Raw genomic sequence first — 21,638 nt, forward strand, 5'->3', positions numbered from 1 at the left:
AGCATAGATTTTGCCTTGGAGGCTACATAAATCACCTTGCACTGATGGTGGGTGTTGGGGGAAAATTGCCAGTGGTAGTTTCCAGCTGGAAAATGTTATTTTAAATTGCCATCCTGCTTAGGCATAAAGGAAAGCGTTGCCTTTTGCTGCAGGAAGAGAGTTGCCTTGTCAGTCATTTCTCTTCCCTGAGAGAACCATTCTCGCCTCAGTCTCAAGGAAGCAGTGTCAGACCAGGGAAGAAGAGGAAGGAGAGGGAGAGGGAGAGGGAGAGGGAGAGGGAGAGGGAGAGGGAGAGGGAGAGGGAGAGGGAGAAGAGTATTTTGGATTTGATATCCCGTTCATCACTACCCGAAGAAGTCTCAAAGCGGCTAACCATCTCCTTTCCCTTCCTCCCCCACAACAAACACTCTGTGAGGTGAGTGAGGCTGAGAGACTTCAGAGAAGTGTGACTAGCCCAAGCTCACCCAGCAGCTGCATGTGGAGGAGCAGAGAGGCGAACCCGGTCCCCCAGATTTCGAGTCTACCACTCTTAACCACTACACCACACTGGCTCATTCTACCAGTTCCTTTGAGGAGGTTTCTTCAGACTGGAAGTTACAAAACAGAGCACCCAAAAAACCTCACATGCTTTCCAAAATGCCAGCAGAAAATATTTTTAGGGGTTGGATTCAACTAAATCAGGCATCCCCAAACTTCGGCCCTCCAGATGTTTTGGACTACAATTCCCATCTTCCCCGACCACTGGTCCTGTTAGCTAGGGATCATGGGAGTTGTAGGCCAAAACATCTGGAGGGCCGCAGTTTGGGGATGCCTGAACTAAATAGTTGCACCAGCAGGAGCAAGTGAAAAAAGCCCCACTTGAGCAATGGGGCTTCCCACCTCCTCCCCACCGTGTGCAACCCTGCAACAATCAGCTTGGGGTGGGGGGGGGGAGAACCCCCAGAAATACCTGGGGTCAGGGGAAGGGAGGAGAGATCGTTCCATCAGGAAAGCAGAACTACTTGCACTAACTGATTGACCTCCTTAGCACGACTTTCCAAAGTTTGGAAAACTCAGCAATGGCCAGAGGATTGGAGAAGATCAGTCTACATCCCAATCCCAAAGAAGGGCAGTGCCAAAGAATGCTCCAACTACCGCACAATTGCGCTCATTTCACACGCTAGCAAGGTTATGCTCAAAATTCTACAAGGCAGGCTTAGGCAGTATGTGGACCGAGAACTCCCAGAAGTGCAAGCTGGATTTCGAAGGGGCAGAGGAACCAGAGACCAAATAGCAAACATGCGCTGGATTATGGAGAAAGCTAGAGAGTTCCAGAAAAAGTCTACTTCTGCCTCATTGACTATGCAAAAGCTTTTGACTGTGACGACCACGGCAAACTACGGTTCTTAAAGAAATGGGAGTGCCTGATCACCTCATCTGTCTCCTGAGAAATCTCTATGTGGGACAAGAAGCTACAGTTAGAACTGGATATGGAACAACTGATTGGTTCAAAATTGGGAAAGGAGTACAACAAGGTTGTATATTGTCTTCCTGCTTATTTAACTTATATGCAGAATTCATCATGCGAAAGGCTGGACTAGATGAATCCCAAGCCGGAATTAAGATTGCTGGAAGAAATATCAACAACCTCAGATATGCAGATGACACAACCTTGATGGCAGAAAGTGAAGAGGATTTAAAGAAACTTTTAATGAGGGTGAAAGAGGAGAGCGCAAAATATGGTCTGAAGCTCAACATCAAAAAAACCCAAGATCATGGCCACTGGTCCCATCACCTCCTGGCAAATAGAAGGGGAAGAAATGGAGGCAGTGAGAGATTTTACTTTCTTGGGCTCCTTGATCACTGCAGATGGTGACAGCAGTCACGAAATTAAAAGACGCCTGCTTCTTGGGAGAAAAGCAATGACAAACCTAGACAGCATCTTAAAAAGCAAAGACATCACCTTGCCGACAAAGGTCCGTATTGTTTAAGCTATGGTTTTCCCAGTAGTGATGTATGGAAGTGAGAGCTGGACCATACAGAAGGCTGATCGCCGAAGAATGGATGCTTTTGAATTATGGTGCTGGAGGAGACTCTTGAGAGTCCCATGGACTGCAAGAAGATCAAACCTATCCATTCTGAAGGAAATCAGCCCTGAGTGCTCACTGGAAGGACAGATCCTGAAGCTGAGGCTCCAATACTTTGGCCACCTCATGAGAAGAGAAGACTCCCTGGAAAAGACCCTGATGTTGGGAAAGATGGAGGGCACTAGGAGAAGGGGACGACAGAGGACGAGATGGTTGGACAGTGTTCTCGAAGCTACGAACATGAGTTTGACCAAACTGCGGGAGGCAGTGGAAGACAGGAGTGCCTGGCGTGCTATGGTCCATGGGGTCACGAAGAGTCAGACACGAATAAACGACTCAACAACAACAAACTCAGGTTAAACGTAAGGAGAGAGTTTGACCCAGGGAAACAGGGAAATGCAATCTGCTTTTGGCTGCACAGGAAGTTGGGAAGAGTCAAGAGTGAAGGTGGGACAACAATAAACCCATCAGCCCATGGCTACTCACTCTTCAAGCCTGGTGGAGGGGTGCTGGGAGAAGCTGTATGACTCAAAGGTAGCACTTTTTGAAGATATGACGCCACCAACAAGGTAGTCTCCTGGCCTGTAATAATTCATTGGTTTATTCCGATGCGTGGGTGGATTCGGGTAGCATTTTGCCTTCTCCATCCCACAGGCTCCATTGGGCATTAGCAGCAGCAGGAGAAGAAGCGCAGTTATCATTCTAGAGATGGCAGTAATAGTCGCCTCTCTTGTGACAGCAAGAGAGACTTTAGTTACACAACTGGAGTCCAGGCTTGGATGGAGCTTTCAAGGCAGCAAAAACAAGCCAAGTCTCTGACCAGGTTCTCATCGGCACAAGCCTTCTTTATCATTTCATTAATAGGAGGTATTTAAGCCACAGTTATTCTTCCAAGCTTTTTAACGAAAAAGTTACATCATGCTTCCCTTGATTTTGATATTTCAGTTATTGGTCTCATGGGAAGTCCCTGGAGATTTGGTTGTGGGGAGAGGAATAAATTACTATGATTTATATATATATATATATAATTACGGAAGGGGAGGAAGTTTCACCTCTGAAACTTATTGGATTCTGAAGAAGTGTGCATGCACACGAAAGCTCATACCAAAATATAAACTTAGTTGGTCTTTAAGGTGCTACTGAAGGAATTTTTTTATGTTTGTGAGAACTCACTGATGAAGCTCTGTATCCTGAGAAGGACTAGTGAGGGTGCAGCTGCATTTGGCCAACATTGTATTGAAGAGAGCCTTCCATAAGACTATGGGTGAAAATACTTGTAGCTTTGAGGATGTATTTGAAAGATCACACATGAAATATGGGAGCACCATCCCTCCCCCCCATCAGTGTACAAAAATATCTGCCTTATGTGTGGTGTGTGGTGCCATTTCACTGTCCTATCAAGTCAGCCTAAGATTTTATCTTGTGTCACCAGTGTGTTTACATATCCTCCAACATTTTTTCCGATGAAATATTATTATTATTATTATTATTATTATTATTATTATTATTTCCTGCCCATCTGACTGGGTTGCCCCAGCTTGCAACATATCTAAAGATATAATAAAACATTAAACATTTAAAAACTTCCTTATACAGGCCTGCCTAAAGGTGTCTCCTACTTGCCATATGTCAAAAAAATGAGCTTTTTATGGCAGAGTTGTTGAGCTTTTGAGTTATTTTTAATGAAAGTCACCCAAAATGACACATATGTGTCTGGACTTTCCCAGACATTTCAGCAATTTCCACCTGGACACTGTTTGCAAGGCCCAAATATCGGCTATACCCGGGAATTCCATACATATGGCAACCCTGGTGTAGTTACTTATTTCCTGGTGTAGTTACTTATGTTGACATGAGTCAACAGTGTGATGCAGCAGCTAAAAAAGCCAATGCAATTCTGGGCTGCATCAATAGGAGTATAGCATCTAGATCAAGGGAAGTAATAGTACCACTGTATTCCGCTCTGGTCAGACCTCACCTGGAGTACTGTGTCCAGTTCTGGGCACCACAGTTCAAGAAGGATACTGACAAGCTGGAACGTGTCCAGAGGAGGGCAACCAAAATGATCAAAGGCCTGAAAACGATGCCTTATGAGGAACGGCTTAGGGAGCTGGGTATGTGTAGCCTGGAGAAGAGAAGGTTAAGGGGTGATATGATAGCCATGTTCAAATATATAAAAGGATGTCATATAGAGGAGGGAGAAAGATTGTTTTCTGCTGCTCCAGAGAAGCGGACACGGAGCAATGGATTCAAACTACAAGAAAGAAAATTCCACCTAAAGTGACAGGAGAAGGCTTGTGAGTGGCTGAGGAGAAATGGCCCTTGGCTTCCCTGAGCCTCTGCAGGAAATACCCAGAGAAAAGTGTACAGAAAGTAACAAGTGGGGATCCTGTTTTTAGGAACACAGAAATCCGCAGGATACGGAATCAGGCCATTAGTCCATCTAGCTCAGGGTTTCAGAAACAAAGGTCTCCAGCTATTTTTGGACTACAGTTCCCATATTCCCTGACCACTGGTCCTGCTAGCTAGGGATGATGGGAGCTGTAGTCCAAAAACAGCTGGAGACCCAAGTTTGGGAAACCCTAAACTAGCTCCATAGGGCTAGTTTCTCCAGCATTTTAAACAGGAGCCATTCACCCAGTCCCAACTGAACCTGGGACCATCTGCATGGAAAGCAGGTGCTCTACAATTAAGTTATTTTACTTTCCTTCTGGAAGGGATACCTGTATTTTTTCCTGGATAGAGACATCTATCTGCTATTCTCTTTTTTCTCTCTCTCTCTCTCCAGAACCACCAGCTCTGCTTACTCTCTCTTGATGGATGCTTCCTACCCCACTGGCAAAAACTTCACAGGAGAGTTTTTAAAAAAACACAAATTTTTGAGAAAGTCATGGGTTGCAAGAGAATAAAAACACAAAAAGGCCCTGGAAGCAGCATGGATGGCATATTTATTCAGAAATTATGAATTTTGAATCTGAGCAAATTAAAAAAGAGGCAGACTGCTTTCGAGTGGGAAGTAACAATAGTGTAAAACATTTTGACAAGTTGCTTTCCGGAGTTGGTTATCACCCAATTCCTTATCATTTAATGGCAAATGAAAGCCTTAGGATCAGTTTGTGGCATCTCTCTCTCTCTCTCTTTAAAATTGAACTTTATTTAAATTTCCATATTTACAAAAAAAACATAATATTTACAATAACAATGACAATAACAGTACCCATATTGATAACACAAAAGCAAAAAAATTTCTAATTTCAATTATATTAATTCCCAATAAATAAATATTCCTATATATCTAAATTTGTATTAGTATCTGGATGCTTTACAGATTCAATCAAGTTTGTATTTTACTTTTTTTCCAGTCATCGTTTTTCCCACAAGATCGACAATTGATTATGAAGATCCAAAAAGAAAATATGGAAATACAAAAGAAGGAGGTAAAGAAAAGAAAACAGCAATAAAACAAAAAGAACAGAAATAAACAAACAGACAAGACAAAAGACAAAACTTTAAATAAGCACAATTGACTTCCGCATATGCTCTTTGTGTCCTTCTTTTTTCCTTTTATTGCACACGGATCTATTTTGTATATTATATTCATTGTTTCCATCAATTTTGAAAAATATTGTTTTCCTTATCTTTCAGAATTCACACTATTTCTACCAGGAGATAATTTGTATTATAATATTGCTCTAAATATTCCTTAAAGATTTTCCATTCTCTTTGCACCTTTTGATTGGAGCAGCCTCTACCGTGTTTCCCCCTTTTTAATACGTAGTCATAAAGTAAGCCAGGGCAGCAATTTTAAGCATTTGCGAAAGATAAGACATACCCCGAAAATAAGACATAGTGTATCTCCATGCCTGCAGCAGCGCCAGGCAGAGCGCCGAGCCAGCAGTCGGGTCTCTGCTTGGACCGGCCGAGGAGGCCTACCAACCCGTAGCCCGGAGCGCGCGGCATCGCCAGTAACAAGACGCGGCTGGCCAGGCGGCGTGCGCTCCCTTCCCCCCACGGAGCGCACGAGCCACCAATAGCCGCGTCGCCTTCAGCGTCCTCCACCCACACCTGCTGTTCCGCCGCCCGGAGGAGACCTGCTGTTCCGCCGCCCGGAACCGGCTGCTGGAGCGCACGGAGCGCCCAGCAGCGCCGGAGCCAGCGGCCTCGCCTGCACCCGGCTGCCGCCGCCCCGCTGCCCAGAAATGGCTGCTGGAGCGCACGGAGCGCCCAGCAGTGCCGGAGCCAGCGGCCTCGCCTGCACCCGGCCGCCGCCGCCCCGCCGCCCGGAAACGGCTGCTGGAGCGTGCGGAGCGCCCAGCAGCCCGGAGCTGAGCGCCAGAGCCAGCGGCCTCGCCTCCACCCGGCCGCCGCCATCCCGCCGCCCGGAAACGGCTGCTGGAGCGCGCGGAGCGCCCAGCAGCCCCGGAGCTGAGCGCCAGAGCCAGCGGCCTCGCCTCCACCCGGCCGCCGCTGCCCCGCCGTCCGGAAACGGCTGCTGGAGCGCGCGGAGCGCCCAGCAGCCCCGGAGCTGAGCACCAGAGCCAGCGGCCTCGCCTCCACCCGGCCGCCGCCATCCCGCCGCCCGGAAACGGCTGCTGGAGCGCGCGGAGCGCCCAGCAGCCCCGGAGCTGAGCGCCAGAGCCAGCGGCCTCGCCTCCACCCGGCCGCCGCTGCCCCGCCGCCCGGAAACGGCTGCTGGAGCGCGCGGAGCGCCCAGCAGCCCCGGAGCTGAGCGCAGGAGCCAGCGGCCTCGCCTCCACCCGGCCGCCGCCGCCCCGCCGTCTGCTGGAGCGCGCGGAGCGCCCAGCAGCCCCGGAGCTGAGCACCAGAGCCGGCGGCCTCGCCTCCACCCGGCCGCCGCCGTCCCGCCGCCCGGAAATGGCTGCTGGAGCGCGCGGAGCGCCCAGCTGCTCAAAGCGCCCAGCAGCGCTCAGACAGCCCAGCAGCATGGCGCGCAGTGCCCTGAGCCAGCAGCCTGGCCCGGCCAAGAAGACCTGAAGGTGCTGTAAAAACCGTAATACCGTAAAAAAATAAGACATGCCACCAAAAATAAGCCACCCCGTGGTTTTTTGAGAAAAAAAACAATAAGACGGTGTCTTAAAATGTGGGAAACACGGTAATTCTCCCTGTCATTACTGCCATTTGTAAATATACTATTACTAAGACCTACCATTCATTATATTTGGGGTTTTGTCACTCTTCCAATTTCTTGCAATCAGGATTCCGGCCGCAACAGCTGTATACATAAATAATGATCTGATCTCCTTTTGGATTTCTGGTGGTAATATTACTGAAAGAAAGATTTCTGTTTTTTTCTTAAATGAGAGTTTAAATAATTTTTTTAATTCATCATATATTTTATCCCAATATTCCTTTATTACCTGGCACTCCCACCACATATGCATATAGGATCCTCTTCCAACTTTACACCTCCAGCACTCAGGTGATTGATTTTTATACGTTTTTGCTAGTTTTTCCAGGGTGAGGTGAGTTTGTGGCATCTCTGTGTAACTAGATTGCTCACTAAACAGGGCAGCAAATAAAACATCAAAGAATCAAATGTCTCACTTCATTTTCATTGTGAGATGCTCCTTTGCGTTCAAACTAGGCCTGAGTACAATAATGTAGCACTTGGGAAGGAAGATGCAGCCCAGAATCCCAGCACTGGAGGCCAAGATAGAGAAGACCTGCACAGCCACCATGTACTTCCCCTTGGTGCTCAGGTAGGTGGGCACAAAGGACACCCAAACACTGCAGAAGACCAGCATGCTGAAGGTGATCAGCTTGGCTTCATTGAAGGATCCCGGAAGCTTCCTGGCTAGGAAAGCCACCATGAAGCAGATGGCAGACAGGAAGCCCATGTAGCCCAGGGCACCATAAAACATGGCAGCAGACCCTTCGTTGCATTGCAGGATGATCTCTCCAGCCTGGGAGTGCATGTTGGGCTCTGGAAACGGGGGAGAAATCCCTAGCCAGATAGTGCAGATGACAACTTGGACACTGGAACAGGAAATGATAATGGAGTTGGCCAGACTTTTCCCCAGCCATCTTCTCACCTTGTTCCCTGGCTTTGTAGCCAGGAAGGCCAGCACCACCGTGATGGTTTTGGCCAACACAGATGAGACAGCAACTGAGAAGATGATGCTGAAGACGGTTTGTCGGAGAAGGCAGGTTGCTTTCTTTGGCTGACCAATGAACAGAAAGGAGGACAAAAAGGAAAGCATGAGAGATACAAGGAGGATGTAGGAAAGGTCTCTGTTGTTGGCTTTGACTATGGGAGTTTCCATATATTTAACGTAGACCCCCAAAATGAAGCACGTGGTTAAGAACAAGAATAGGGCAAAGAAACCAAGGGTGATCCCCAAAGGCTCCTCATGGGCAAGGAAGGTGATAATCTTGGAGATGCATTTATCTTGCTCCTTGTTTGGATGTTGTTCTTCTGGACATTTGGTGCAGTGGTTTGCATCTGAAAGGAAGAAGGGAGGCTTCAGTAGTCTTAAGGGGAACCGTATAACCATAATATTACTTTTTCTATTGCATTTAATAGCATAGCCATCCAAGAGAGAGGGCTTATATTCTAGAATCAGCTGAGCGGAAACAAGCTTATCTCTTTAGAGATATTATATAAAGCACCATGGAATTAAAATCATCCTCTTTCTCTTTTCTCTGGGACAAGAATCACAAATTGCAGCATTCTTTCCATGGGGGAAGGAGTTCACCTTTTTTCAAGCTGGGGACAAACACAGTCTTTCTAGGCATTATTCCACCCAAGTCTTCCACCCAAGGACTCTAAATGGAAAAAGGTATTTTTCCATCCTCCATGTGCCTCTTAGCACTTTGCCTTGATCTCCAGTCACCTTCTTCTGTCCTTCTCCTTAAATACTCACAGGCCAATTCTGTGTCCAGGGCAGCTGTCTATCAGCTCCATCTGGTATGCAGGCTGAGACCCTACCTGCCCGCAGACTGTCTCGCCAGAGTGGTGCATGCTCTAGTTATCTCCCGCTTGGACTACTGCAATGCGCTCTACATGGGGCTACCTTTGAAGGTGACTCAGAAACTACAACTAATCCAGAATGCGGCAGCTAGAATGGTGACTGGGAGCGGCCGCCGAGACCACATAACACCGATCTTGAAAGATCTACATTGGCTCCCAGTACGTTTCCGAGCACAGTTCAGAGTGTTGGTGCTGACCTTTAAAGCCCTAAATGGCCTCGGTCCAATATACCTGAAGGAGCGTCTCCACCCCCATCGTTCTGCCCGTACACTGAGGTCCAGTACCGAGGGCCTTCTGACGGTTCCCTCGTTGCGAGAAGCCAAGTTACAGGGAACCAGGCAGAGGGCCTTCTTGGTGGTGGCACCTGTCCTGTGGAACGCCCTCCCATCAGATGTCAAAGAGAAAAACAGCTACCAGATTTTTAGAAGACATCTGAAGGCAGCCCTGTTTAGGGAGGCTTTTAATGTTTAATTGTTTTATTTCATTTTTCTGTTGTAAGCCGCCCAGAGTGGCTGGGGAAACCCAGCCAGATGAGTGGGGTATAAATAATAAATTATTTATTATTATTATTATTATTATTATTATTATTATTATTATTATTATTATTTGTATACTGCTAGCTCCCCTGAACTGCCTACGGGTTCCAACTCTCCTCCCTGAGCTTCATATGTTCACTTTTTCTTTCTATAACAACTTTCCTTTCTCAAAATGTTTCCCTTAACTCCCCTTGATATTCTTGGTGCCTTTCCCCCAATGTGAATGCACTACATCGGTGTCTGAATCTCTGCACTATTTATATTCTCCCAAGGGATGCCCTTTCCCTCTGAATCACCCACCTTCCTGAGTGGAGATGGTCCCTTCTGCACAGAGAGCGCAGGCATAGCAGCAAATGGGCTGCCCTTCTTGAACCACCTTTGCGTATCCAGGTTCACAGCTTTCGGTACACCTGGCACGAGGCATAGTCTAAAGACAGGTGAAAGAGCAACAAGAGAAAAGTGTTAGAGGTATGGAAGTGAATCATGGGGTTTGGAAGAGGTTTCCATAAACAGCCACTTTTAGGGAAATACTCTTTGTGCTTACAAACTATTCTGCTATATAGATTTTTTTGTGCTCTGATAATGTCAGAGCAGATTGAGAATTATGTTAAATAAATTGATGTACGAGAGATCTGAAATTGGAAGGAGTTTTAAACAATGAATTGGAAATTGCTAAAGATGAATGAGTAATGAACCGCAGATAGGGGGAACTCGAGGAAGTCCCCTTTTACAATGTTAATGGGAAAGGATTATGGTACCCTGTTTCTCCGAAAATAAGACGTTGCCATAAAATAAGCCCTAGCAGGATTTTTAAGCATTCAAGGAATATAAGCCATACCCCGAAAATAAGACATAGTGATAGGCGCAGCAGCAATGCCGGCCGCAGCAGAGGGAGGAGGAAAAAAAATAAGACATCCCCTGAAAATAAGCCATAGTGTTGTTGTTGTTTTGAGGAAAAATAAATATAAGACGGTGTCTTATTTTTGGAGAAACACGGTATTATGATTTTTGTGTTTTCATCGTTATTTTTGTAATGTTATTTTTCTTGTTATTTTTGTTTGTATTTGTTGTGTTTATCTGTAAAACCAATAATTATTTTTTTTTTTAAGATAATGTCAGAGCAGAAGCCAAGGAATGATTACAGGCTTCCTGCTAAGCTGGGACAGGAAGTACTGGTTAACAAAAGGGATTGTATGTAGGGGGGTTTGGTACACCTGTTGCAGGTCATGAGCTAGAGTGTTTCCAGTGACTTTGTGAACCTGAGTGTGGATGCTACTCAGATCACCTGAATTCTGCATTAAAGATGTGAAACAAGGGATGAATGGAGCGACACGTTTCATGCTGTTATCACATGTTTGAACCTGGCATTGAAGCAGGAAGTGGTGTGGTTGATTCACTCAAGAAAGGAGTGTTTGGGATAGGAATTGTGGGGATGCTTAGAGATGAAGTCTAGATTGGGTTTACAGGAATTGGATAAGAATAATTTCCTGTTTCAGTATCCTGTAAACCAGGGGTTCCCAACAAAATTTTCTCGAGGACCCCTCATCGAGCCGCTATTGTGACAAGGACCCTCATTAATTCCTAATACTAAAATTAAAAAGTGAGAGCCAAATTAAGAGTCTTTTTATATTTTATATTTATACGTTTTTTACAGTTACAACAGAGTACTCCATCAGTATACAGTAAGTTTTAATTTTCAGTTCTTGATGAGATGAACCACTTTTTAACCAACGGTCCATTTTTAACTACGCGAACTGTAGCTTCCGCGAAAAACAACGCTTTGTTTACAAACACTACTGTTTTGCAAAGAGGCAGTGCGCGCCAGGGAGGAGGGAGGGGAATGGAGAAGACAGGGTACCTGCGCAGTAGCGCACAAATGAAGCCGACGCGCGCAAAGCATCTTGGGGAGGTGAGCGTTAGTAGAATGCGCGGGCTGCCTCTTTGCAAAACAGTAGTGTTTGTAAAGCGCCACCTAACGGCATACAGCAGAACTACTGCCTCTAATTCTAGTTTTGCGCTAGACTCTGCTCATGCAGGAAGCGGCCAAAACAAAAAATCTGTTATCATACGAAATATATTTAATATATTTTTTATTCTAATAGCATCTTGCGGACCCCTCTGGCATAGCTCGCGGACCCCTGGGGGTCCCCGGACCACCTGTTGGGAACCACTGCTGTAAACAGTATAAATGATTTCAGCTTCACAGATGAAATACAGGGAGGAATGACACATCATTCATTTGCCCTACCTGCTTAAACTGCCAGGGCCACACAATGGCTTCGGTGTTAATGGTGAGTTTTATATCGGAGGATGCCTGTCTCTCTACACTCCCAACTTTCACTCTGCCACGAGACGCATTAGGAAACAGCACCCAGTTCACAATATCATAATCAGCTGCCAGATCCCCCTTCTCATCTGAATAGAGTCCGCCCCTGGAGGTGTTAAACAACTGGATGCTTCTTAAGAAAGGGTGAAGCTGGAATGACAGGGGGGGAAACAATGCCATTAATGTGATACGAGAGCCTTCTGAATTCCTAGTCATGTATCTCACATTTTGTTGTGGGCACCTATCTGCCTTGAGAGAAAATAGAATGCACCTTCAGGGGTGAAGTGAAATGGCTGGGGAATCACAGTGCCTGCTGTGGCTGCCGAGACGGGTACCTGCTTTATTCTGTCTTTTGTTACATTAGCAGCGCCAAAGCAACCTGCTCTGGGGCACAAGCTGGGGCAGTTTTTATGAAAGTCCTAGGCTGCCCAGATGGCAAGACCATCTCAGTTTCACTGATGTAGTCCAATGGAATGGACCTCATACATGGTCCCTCAAGACAGCAGATAATGTTACATATTCTTATGATAAATCAATAAAATAATCTTTATTAATCTTAGGTAAGGTAAAGGGACCCCTGACCATTAGGTCCAGTCGTGACCGACTCTGGGGTTGCACGCTCATCTCGCATTATTGGCCGAGGGAGCCGGCGTATAGCTTCCAGGTCATGTGGCCAGCATGACAAAGCCATTTCTGGCAAACCAGAGCAGCGCACGGAAACGCCGTTTACCTTCCTGCTGTAGCGGTTCCTATTTATCTACTTGCATTTTGACGTGCTTTCAAACTGCTAGGTTGGCGGGAGCTGGGACCGAGCAACGGGAGCTCACCCCATCGCAGGGATTCGAACCGCCAACCTTCTGATCAGCAAGCCCTAGGCTCAGTGGTTTAACCACAGCGCCACCTGGGTCCCCCTTATTAATCTTAGATGATGCCTAAGTGAAGACCATTGATTCCAGAGTTGGAGAATAGATTACTCATTCGCAGTGGTGTTGCAAAAGAGATAAGTGTACCTGCCATGGCTGCAGCTTTTGAAGTCTCAATCTGTCAGCTTCACCCACCATGAACATCTGTTTGGATCTGAAAGAATAGGCAGAACGTAAGGCAAGGGCCACAGCTTGAACGCTGTTGTAAGTAATAAAGCTATCTTGAGACAGGGCCCTTTCAATCTCCTCCTGGGGAAGAATCTCCAGTTTCTCTTTCTCTGTGCACCTTCTCCATTGTTTCATGATCAAGACATACTTGGGACATGAACAGTGAAATGATTCACCCCAAAATTGTATTGTTCTTTCAGACAATGGTTCAATGGAGTCATGTTTGGTCCATGTTCTGGTCTTCATTGTGAAGGACAAAGAACCATGAGTGTACATAAAGTGCTTGATATCGTAATTCAAAAGTCTGTTGATGTCTTGAAAAGCTGTTGTAATCCAAACTTTCCCCCCAGTTTGTATGTTTTCAAGAATTTCTTGTATCACGAATATTGGAGTAAATTCATAGCGAGAGTCCCCATAGAAGACAAATACAGTGACTTTTCTCCACATGACAGGTGGCTTCCTCCCCATGAGCTCTACATATAGAGTCTCACGAGCCACTCTTTCTGAGAAGGCGACACAGATTCCTCGACTCATCATCAGAGGTCTCAAGGCATTCAAAAACCTTTCCCCGTTGTCATTGTCTGGGGCAAAGAGACCAATCCATGTCCATCCAAAATGCAGGAGCAACTTGACAATCCCCAGGTACTGAATTTCTTCCTTGGGGAGCATTTGGTAGACAAAAGGGGACTGAGTTTTATTGTTATGAGAAGAGCCATAGCTGACCTGGTGAGGAAGAGTAGAGGGCTGATTTAGGTCCAGATACTCTTTGTCTTCAGAATATTAGGTTGTGAAGAAATATATAGCTATGTGACAAAATATGTATGTATTGTAAGAATACTAGGCTGTGGGGGTATACAGATACACACACAGGCAGGCAGGCAGGCAGGCAGACACACACACACACACACACACACACACACACACACCCCTAGTGATATATAGAGATGTGTTTTGCATGCTTAGGAGAAACCTCAGTTTTTGAGATTGTCTTGGACCTAATTATAAAAACACACAATAAACTAGCATAGTGAATGGATGGAGAAATTGTGCCTGTAATTTGATTTATCAATATGCTGCACTAGGTGGTGCAAAAAGTTCCATTAAGACATTTTTTAAGAGATAGATTTTTCATTATAAACTGGAAAAGTCATTAATGACTATTATAACTACCATATATAGCAAACTGTAACCAATGTAATGTCAAACAAATTGTATCATTTTACTAAAAACTAGTGCGACATTTTCTTGACATTTTCTTTGTGGAACTGGCTTCCACAAACTGTAGTGTTTGCCACCAACTTGCTTTTCAAACAGGATAAGATAAATCAGGCACCCCCAAACTGCGGCCCTCCAGATGTTTTGGCCTCCAACTCCCATGATCCCCTAGCTAAGAGGACCAGTGGTCAGGGATGATGGGAATTGTAGTCCAAAACATCTGGAGGGCCGAAGTTTGGGGATGCCAGAGATAAATTCAGGTAGGATAAGTTATTCCATCTTTTCTACCCACAATGGCCATGTTTTCCCTCTACTTTCAAAGGCAGGAAGCCTCTGAATGCCAGCTGCTGGGATGCAAAATTGTGAAGAGGGTCCTGCTTGCAGGCCATCCAGAAGAGCTACTGGTGAGCTCATCTGAAAACAGGATGCTGGGCTAACTGGTCCTTTGACGTGATCAAGCCCCGCTGTCCTTCTGATGTTCCTGGGGCATCTCAGGCTAGATTCACCTTCCTGTAAATCTTTTTAGGACCATCCTTTCCTAAGAGGTGAATGGCAGAGTTGGGAGGGAGCTATGTAGTCGTGTAATCTAAACCCCTGCAAATGCAGGCAATCCACTCCTGTAGTATATTTGACAGGGAGGCATTCCAGTCCCTACCTGTGGGATTTTGTACATGCCCAACATGCTTGAAATCTGGATGGAGTTGTCCGGTTCAGCCCTTTCAAAAACAGCCAAAAGGTTCTTCCGCCGTCCGCAGTTATAGTTGGGAAGATGGCTTTCCCCAGCAGAATGCATGTCTAGCATTGCATTGGAAACCAGTCTGCCGTTAAAATAGGTTTCAAAGAGGCTGTAGCCTAGGGTGATGTTGGGTAGCATCCTGAGATCCTGATTCATCTCCTGAACAGCAAACAAGAAGGACAGAATGTGCCAATACATCGTTGGAGCCAAACTGCAAAGCAGCAAACACAACAGTTGTGACAGGCTGCCGTTCTCCATTCAATGAGAAGAGAATGCCACATTCTTTATTTTTATAAATCAAAGGACCTATGTGGGCAACATCAGTCTCAGTTTTGTGCATCTCCCCCCCCCCAACTCCAAGAAAATGCTCTGTAATTTTTTTTACTGAGGGTGGGAGACTTTCCCTTGTTGCAAAGCAGATATAAACTCACTAATTCAGAGAAAAATTGAAAGGTTATTTTTCATGATGAAAAGTCCACAGTCTTCAAATAACAAAATCAACTGTATTTTCACGTTTTGTGAAAGGCTTGAAAGCTGCTGAAAGGATGCTCTGATTTTGCAGCAGAAAATACTCTTAACTAACCCCCTGAAAGTTACAACAAGCACTGAGAGAAACGCTGCTCTACAATGTCACTACATGGCTGGAGGGATTTGAGAACTCAGGGTTTGTGTAGTTCAAGGGCCCTGTTGCCCCTGCCACAACAAATCCACATTCTTAAAAAGACATGGACCTTTTGCATTCTGGAAGGTGACAGAGAAAGGCAGTGAAACACATGGGATGAACAAAGGACTGATGGGAAGGTGTCTAAATTCCCCATGTTAATGGAGATGAATGCAGAAGCAACACTTATTGTCACATGATTGTTCCATTAATAAATCAGAAATAATGCTCAATAAAGACCTGATCTGATTTGAGCATTGCCTAAACTTTGTATATCTGGAGAAGCCACCAGCATCCAAGCAGGGAGAGCATTTCACCAGGAGGACCAGAAAATAGATGCTGTCCGTGGTAGCTGGGAACATCCAGAGTGCCAGTGGGGCAACATTAGATCAATCAGAAACACACAGTTACTTACTCCAAAAGCTTTGTTGATGGGGGCTGAGAAAAGCTTGATGATTCAAAGAAAGCAGGTTTTGGTGAGATTATCCCGCCAATGAGATGGTCCCCTGCCCTGTAATAATTCAATGGTTCATTTTGATACCAGAAGGGATTTGGGGGACAGTTCCCACAGACTGCCTGGGGCATTAACAGCAGCAGCAATAATATCATCCTAGCGACGCCAGTGACAATGTCCTTCCTTGTGACATCAGTAACTACAATGGAACAGCCATGGAATCAGACCACTGGGCAGTGAGAGGAAACTGCCCACCTGCACAGCCCCTTCCTATCCTCAATCGTAGACCAGGTTTTCCATGGCACATGACTTGTTGTTTTGAGAAGTATTGGAGAGGGGGTATTTATGGCCCAGCTCTTCCTTCAAGCTTGTTACAAGAGGTTGCCTCATTTTCTCCTTTTTGAGTTATTGGTACAAGAAGTTGCCTTATTTTCTCCTTTTAAATTTTTTGCCTCTGGGGAAATCCCTGGCACTTTTGTGCGAGGAGAGGAATACATCACTATGATTTTGATAATTATAAAGGGGAAGAAAGATCCTCTCTGAAACCTCCTGGACTCTGTGCAGCGGCTGACTGAGCAGGTGCAGAACTGGAGGGGAAAAACATGTCTGTGAGAAATGAACCACATAGCTTCATGGTCTGGATATGTCATTGCGGATTCTGGTGACTTTGCAAACTTTCTAATGATGAAATTGTTTCGTAATAATTAGAATCAAAATGCTCTTCCATTTAGGCTCTGTTTGAACGATCACACATATGCATACTGGCAGTGTGGGTGAGGGCAGTTGCATGCAGAAATTCCTCCATTGTGGTTAGCTCTATTTTCTTGTCCTACAAGGCTCTTAATAGTCCATCTGGTACAATCCACACATTGGGGATTTGTAACTTTTGAATAATCTGCACATCTAAAATTGCTTTCTAGTAAATCATGGCTTTTTTCCCCAAAGGGAAAACGTTCTGCAGAAGTTTGCAGGGGGCTCACATGGTCGTTATCTCTGCATCTTGTCATGGACACTGCAACTATTTCTACATTAGAGCACCCTTCAGATGGAGTAGGTTGTATCCAATGCTAGCCCAATCAGAGTAGACTCATTGAAAATAATGGATACTGCAAAGTTAGGGCCATTAGTTTCAATGAGTCGACACTCAGTTGGACACATTCAAATGTTCTGCTTGTTTTAATGTGTAGTTTTGTACAGAATCACAAGGTAACAACAGGAGGACATTATCATGATATTCTATATGGTCCAAGCCATCTAGAGCTCTACGTGTAAAGATCAGAACTTCAAAGGAAACATGTAATTCTGCAGAAATAAAATGGACCTGCAGTATTATATATTGAGGTCATTTCCTCCTGGTCAATTATACAATGTTTTTGAAAACTTATAATAGAATCCTAGAATCGTAGAGTTGGAAGGGATCCCCAAGCCTCATCCAGTCCAAATCACTGTACCATACCTGCCATGGTCAGGGAAATAAGGGACCGACCGGAAATAGCAGACCGGAAGTAGCGCTGCCGCCATTTTGGAACTGGGCGGAGCATGCTCAGAAGTGACTTTTGATGCTGCTTTGCCCAGTTCCAAAATGGCCGTCGTGCCAGAAGTTGCACTGCAGCCATTTTGGAACTGAGCAGAGCAGCATCAAAAGTCACTTCTGAGCATGCTCCGCCCAGTTCCAAAATGGCCGTCGCGCCAGAATAAACCGGGGAAGGTTCAGCTTCTACCCTCCAGAGCAGGGGGAAACAATATTACTCCATCTTCCATGTGACAGCCACTGGCGGAGGAACAGGGGCGTGGGGGGAGCGCACCGCCCCCGGCGGCACAATCCCGTTGGGGTGCCATTGTGGCTGCCCCCCCTCCACTGGGTGCCACACCCCTGGGACGCCCGCTATGCCACCGGGACACACGCCAGCCAAGCCCACGCCTACTCTCCGCCCCCTCCCCCACCGGAGCTTGAAGCTCCGCCCGTGGTGACAGCCCTTGAGATATTTGAAGATGGCTATTATATCTCCTCTCAGTCTCCTCTTTTACAGGCTAGACATACGCGACTCGGCTCCCTCAACCGTTACCCACAGGGAAAGCATTTGCAAAGCAGCATCCAGGTTGAGTTTTCGGTACACATAAAGTGAAGAGGAAAGTCTTAGAGGTGTATCAATGATCCTAATGTGTTCTCCTGACCCCCCCCCTTAAAAGGTAAATACTGTTACTGCTGAAGTGTCTGGGTCATTTCAGTATCTTTAAGATGGCATTTATAAAGGATGACACAATCTTCCATGGCTTTCAAAATGACAACTAGGAACATTTTTTTAAAAAACAATAATTGTTTATTTTACAGCAATATTCCTGATTCAAGTGAAGATGCCTACTTTGAATCAAGTTCTTTGCACGGTCAGGCGGAGTCCCCCAAAGCCCCCAGGCGGCCCCCGAGCGGAATGATGACACAAGGCCATGTTCTATGGGATTAAAATTGGCCACAACTTTATTAAGAATTCGGATGTAGGGAGACCTTGGCTCAGGCATTGGGCGTATATCCTTCCAAGCCGCCAGCCGGGGATCTGGGTAATTTCAGGATTATCCAGCATGTGGGGGGGTTGGGCTAGCTCTGGAGAACACATGTTCAAGCAGATTGCCCGCCCCCCTCGATCTCAGCCGCTGGAGAGGGAGGGCAATGACAGCCTATTGCGTATGGTCAATGCCTCCCCCTTAGCCCCATTTACAGGAACCCTGTTATCGCTGCCGCAATGGGGGTGGGGGGTTACCGCCCCACGCCCCCCTATTTAGGATCCTAAAGGATTCCGCCCAAGGCCTGCATCCGCCAAAGTTGTGACGAATTGCTACAGGAAAGGCGAAACCTGCCAATGCAGGGAAAATTCCTTTCCGGCCCTTCAACAGCAGCCTTGTCGTAGCAGCGGCTGCGTGCGTGTACGCCTTTGGAAGAAATAACCTGTAATGCAATCATTAATTACTTTTTATTTTGGGGAGTGGAGGGTGGGAAAGCTTCTGGAGCCGTCGACTGCTTCCAAGGAATGACTCTGCTTCAGCCATGTTCAGGTAAGGTTACCTCCTCCTACGCCTCCCCAAGCTGGATTGGAAAGGTAACTGTGTGGGTGGAGATCACCAGTATCCAGCCCGGGAAGGCAGTACCAGCCTCCAAACTTCCAGGGCTGCCCCAGGGGTCCCAGGGGGCTGCGCACGACCGCGCAAAATGCGCCTCCCCTTTTATGTGGGGAACGGTCATTCCCGAACCTGAGCATTAGTAACAAGGAGAGTTACCAAACCCAAAGAATTTTTACTCCTGAAATCTGTCCCCAGATAGTGGCCGGTATAATAGCACTTTCTAGGAAATGATTTGAGGGAGTAGGGGGTGTCTGGAAATTCATTGGCTAGTTAGCTTAGTGTCTGCTCCAGGAAAACTGGTGGAAAGCAATGTTAAACTTCGAATACAGAAGAACAAGCAAAGTTTGGAGCAGAAACACCAGGATATGTCCTGTCTCACAAAACTTTTGAAGTTATTTGGGTGTGTTAGTAGACGTGTAGAGGTGATCGAGCTGGTAGATTCTCCCTTCGCTGGAGTGTCCTTTAAAGCAGAGTTTGGGTGGCTGTCTGTCAGGGATTCTTAAGCTGTGTGATTCCTGCACTGCAGAGGGTTGGACTGGATGACCTTTGGGGATCCCTTCCAGTTCTACGATCCTATCAGACTGAGGTCCCATCCTGTCCCCCGTTCCCCACCCCCAAGAGATGGAATGCAAAGTGCCTCTGGAGGTCCCCTGGGGGAGAGGCGAGGGGACTTTGGAAAGTGAGAGGTGGGGTGGGGAAGAAAAACCCTTTCAAGATAAAGAAAGAACAGGGAGGGTGAGAGAGGGTTAAAAAGGAGGTTGAGGGGGGCATTTTGCATCTAGATTGCATGTATCACTTGCCACCACAAACTCCTGTGGTTCTCTCATAGCTCACAAGCAAACCTCTCCACCTTTTGGACTTCCTGTCCTCTCCAAGGCTCAGATTCCACCCCCGCCACCCCTTTTAGCTAAGGATTCATCTCCATTTAATTTAGCAGTTGGAGCACTGAAGGGCAGAAGAAGGAAAGTCGCCCCCGCTCCTTTCCTTGCAAAGTGTCCTCAATTAAACTGTCTACATCAGGGGTCCCCAAATTAAGGCCCGGGGGCCGGATGCAGCCCAATCGCCTTCTAAATCCGGCCCACGGATGGTCCGGGAATAAGCATGTTTTTACATGAGTAGAATGTGTCCTTTTATTTAGAATGCATCTCTGGGTTATTTGTGGGGCATAGGAATTCATGCATATTTTTTCCAAATATAGTCTGGCCCCCCACAAGGTCTGAGGGACAGTGGACCGGCCCCCTGCTGACAAAGTTTGCTGACCCCTGGTCTACATTTGCACCTCTGAAACTGCAGCGGCACTTCAGGTTCCCTTTCGAACCTGACTGCTTGCAAGGGAACCGGGGACAGGCCACCGTAGAGCTACGAAAACAGTAGAGCAATTCCTCCCTCTGGGTCCCATTGTTGTACAAATGGGAACCTGGCATAGGAGTCAACACCTAGGGGCCAAGGTCCTTTCGGGGCCCCCAATAAAATATTTGAGGGGGCTGCCCCTCCAAAATTGGTGGGTGTTGCCATTCAAATGGTGTGCGTGCACTGCATCTTGTGATCGATTATGTGGGTGAAATATATTCGGAGTCCTGCAGTAATTTCATGCTCTTTATTGCAGCTTGTAAAACAGTGGTTGATTCCCCCCCCCAAAAAAAAAACAAAAAACCTCAGGCTTTTATACACATTATTTACACAATGAGCGTAGCTGTCAAGTTTTCCCTTTTCTCGCGAGGAAGCCTATTCAGCATAAGGGAATTTCCCTTTAAAAAAAGGGAGAACTTGACAGCTATGACAATGAGTCCCATCTGATTGGCTGATTCTGCTTCCCTCCTGGAGCCTGATTGGTCTTCTCCTGCAGGCCAATCAGTTGTCTAGGATCCTACCTGTCTATTGTTCTAGGACAGGCATCCCCAAACTGCGACCCTCCAGATGTTTTGGGCTACAACTCCCATGATCCCTAGCTCCCTAGCTAACAGGACCAGTGGTCGGGGAAGATGGGAATTGTAGTCCAAAACATCTGGAGGGCCGAAGTTTGGGGGTGCCTGTTCTACCGGTAGGATCCAAGCTTAGTAAATAACAGTAGGGCAGGGCTTACCTCCCCCCCCAAAAAAATATTTTATTCAAGTTGGCATCTCTGGAACCAAGAATGAAGTTGGCTTTGCGTACGTTCCTATATCTGTATTACATACAGCACCAAAGTTGGTTACTAAGAGTTCCCAGTGCAAAAGACTGAAAGGGAACAGCTTTATGCCCCTGATCGCCAAAGTAAGCTTTCGAAAGTGTTTCTTCCATTGCAAAGTTTGCCACTTCCACTGGCCCATCTCGACCCTGAAACCCCGTTGGTGGTTTCTCGAAAACATGTTTTCTCTCCAGCTCTGCACCTGCCCAGGGAGCCAAGCAGAGAGTCCACGAGGTTGCAGACAGAAAACTTCTTCCCCCGTATAATTATCAAAATCATAG

At 46.4% G+C, this 21,638-nt stretch overlaps 1 protein-coding gene across 1 annotated transcript; it reads right to left on the reverse strand.

Moving 5' to 3' along the window:
• Nucleotides 1-7,627: 7,627 nt before the first annotated feature.
• Nucleotides 7,628-15,159, reverse strand: LOC118080173 (vomeronasal type-2 receptor 26-like). The gene is made up of 5 exons (XM_060272240.1): nt 14,881-15,159; nt 13,488-13,733; nt 11,824-12,069; nt 9,894-10,020; nt 7,628-8,529 (listed from the first exon to the last, which is right to left on the reverse strand). Exons 1-5 carry the CDS (start codon nt 15,157-15,159, stop codon nt 7,628-7,630), a joined length of 1,800 nt encoding a protein of 599 aa, XP_060128223.1.
• Between the last annotated feature and the right edge of the window lie 6,479 nt (nt 15,160-21,638).

This window comes from Zootoca vivipara, chromosome 2, assembly GCF_963506605.1.
Source record: "Zootoca vivipara chromosome 2, rZooViv1.1, whole genome shotgun sequence".
Lineage (NCBI taxonomy): Eukaryota > Metazoa > Chordata > Lepidosauria > Squamata > Lacertidae > Zootoca > Zootoca vivipara.

Bases quoted from the DNA above. Each gene is read 5' to 3' on its own strand.
- LOC118080173 (XM_060272240.1), bottom strand. From the start codon at position 15,159: ATGTATTGGCACATTCTGTCCTTCTTGTTTGCTGTTCAGGAGATGAAT. The intron at 10,021-11,823 runs GTGTCATTCCTC...ACCTGTCTTTAG, and splicing joins AGGTAGGGCAAATGAATGAT to ACTATGCCTCGTGCCAGGTG. The intron at 8,530-9,893 runs GTGGGTGATTCA...TCTTCCTTTCAG, and splicing joins GACCATCTCCACTCAGGAAG to ATGCAAACCACTGCACCAAA.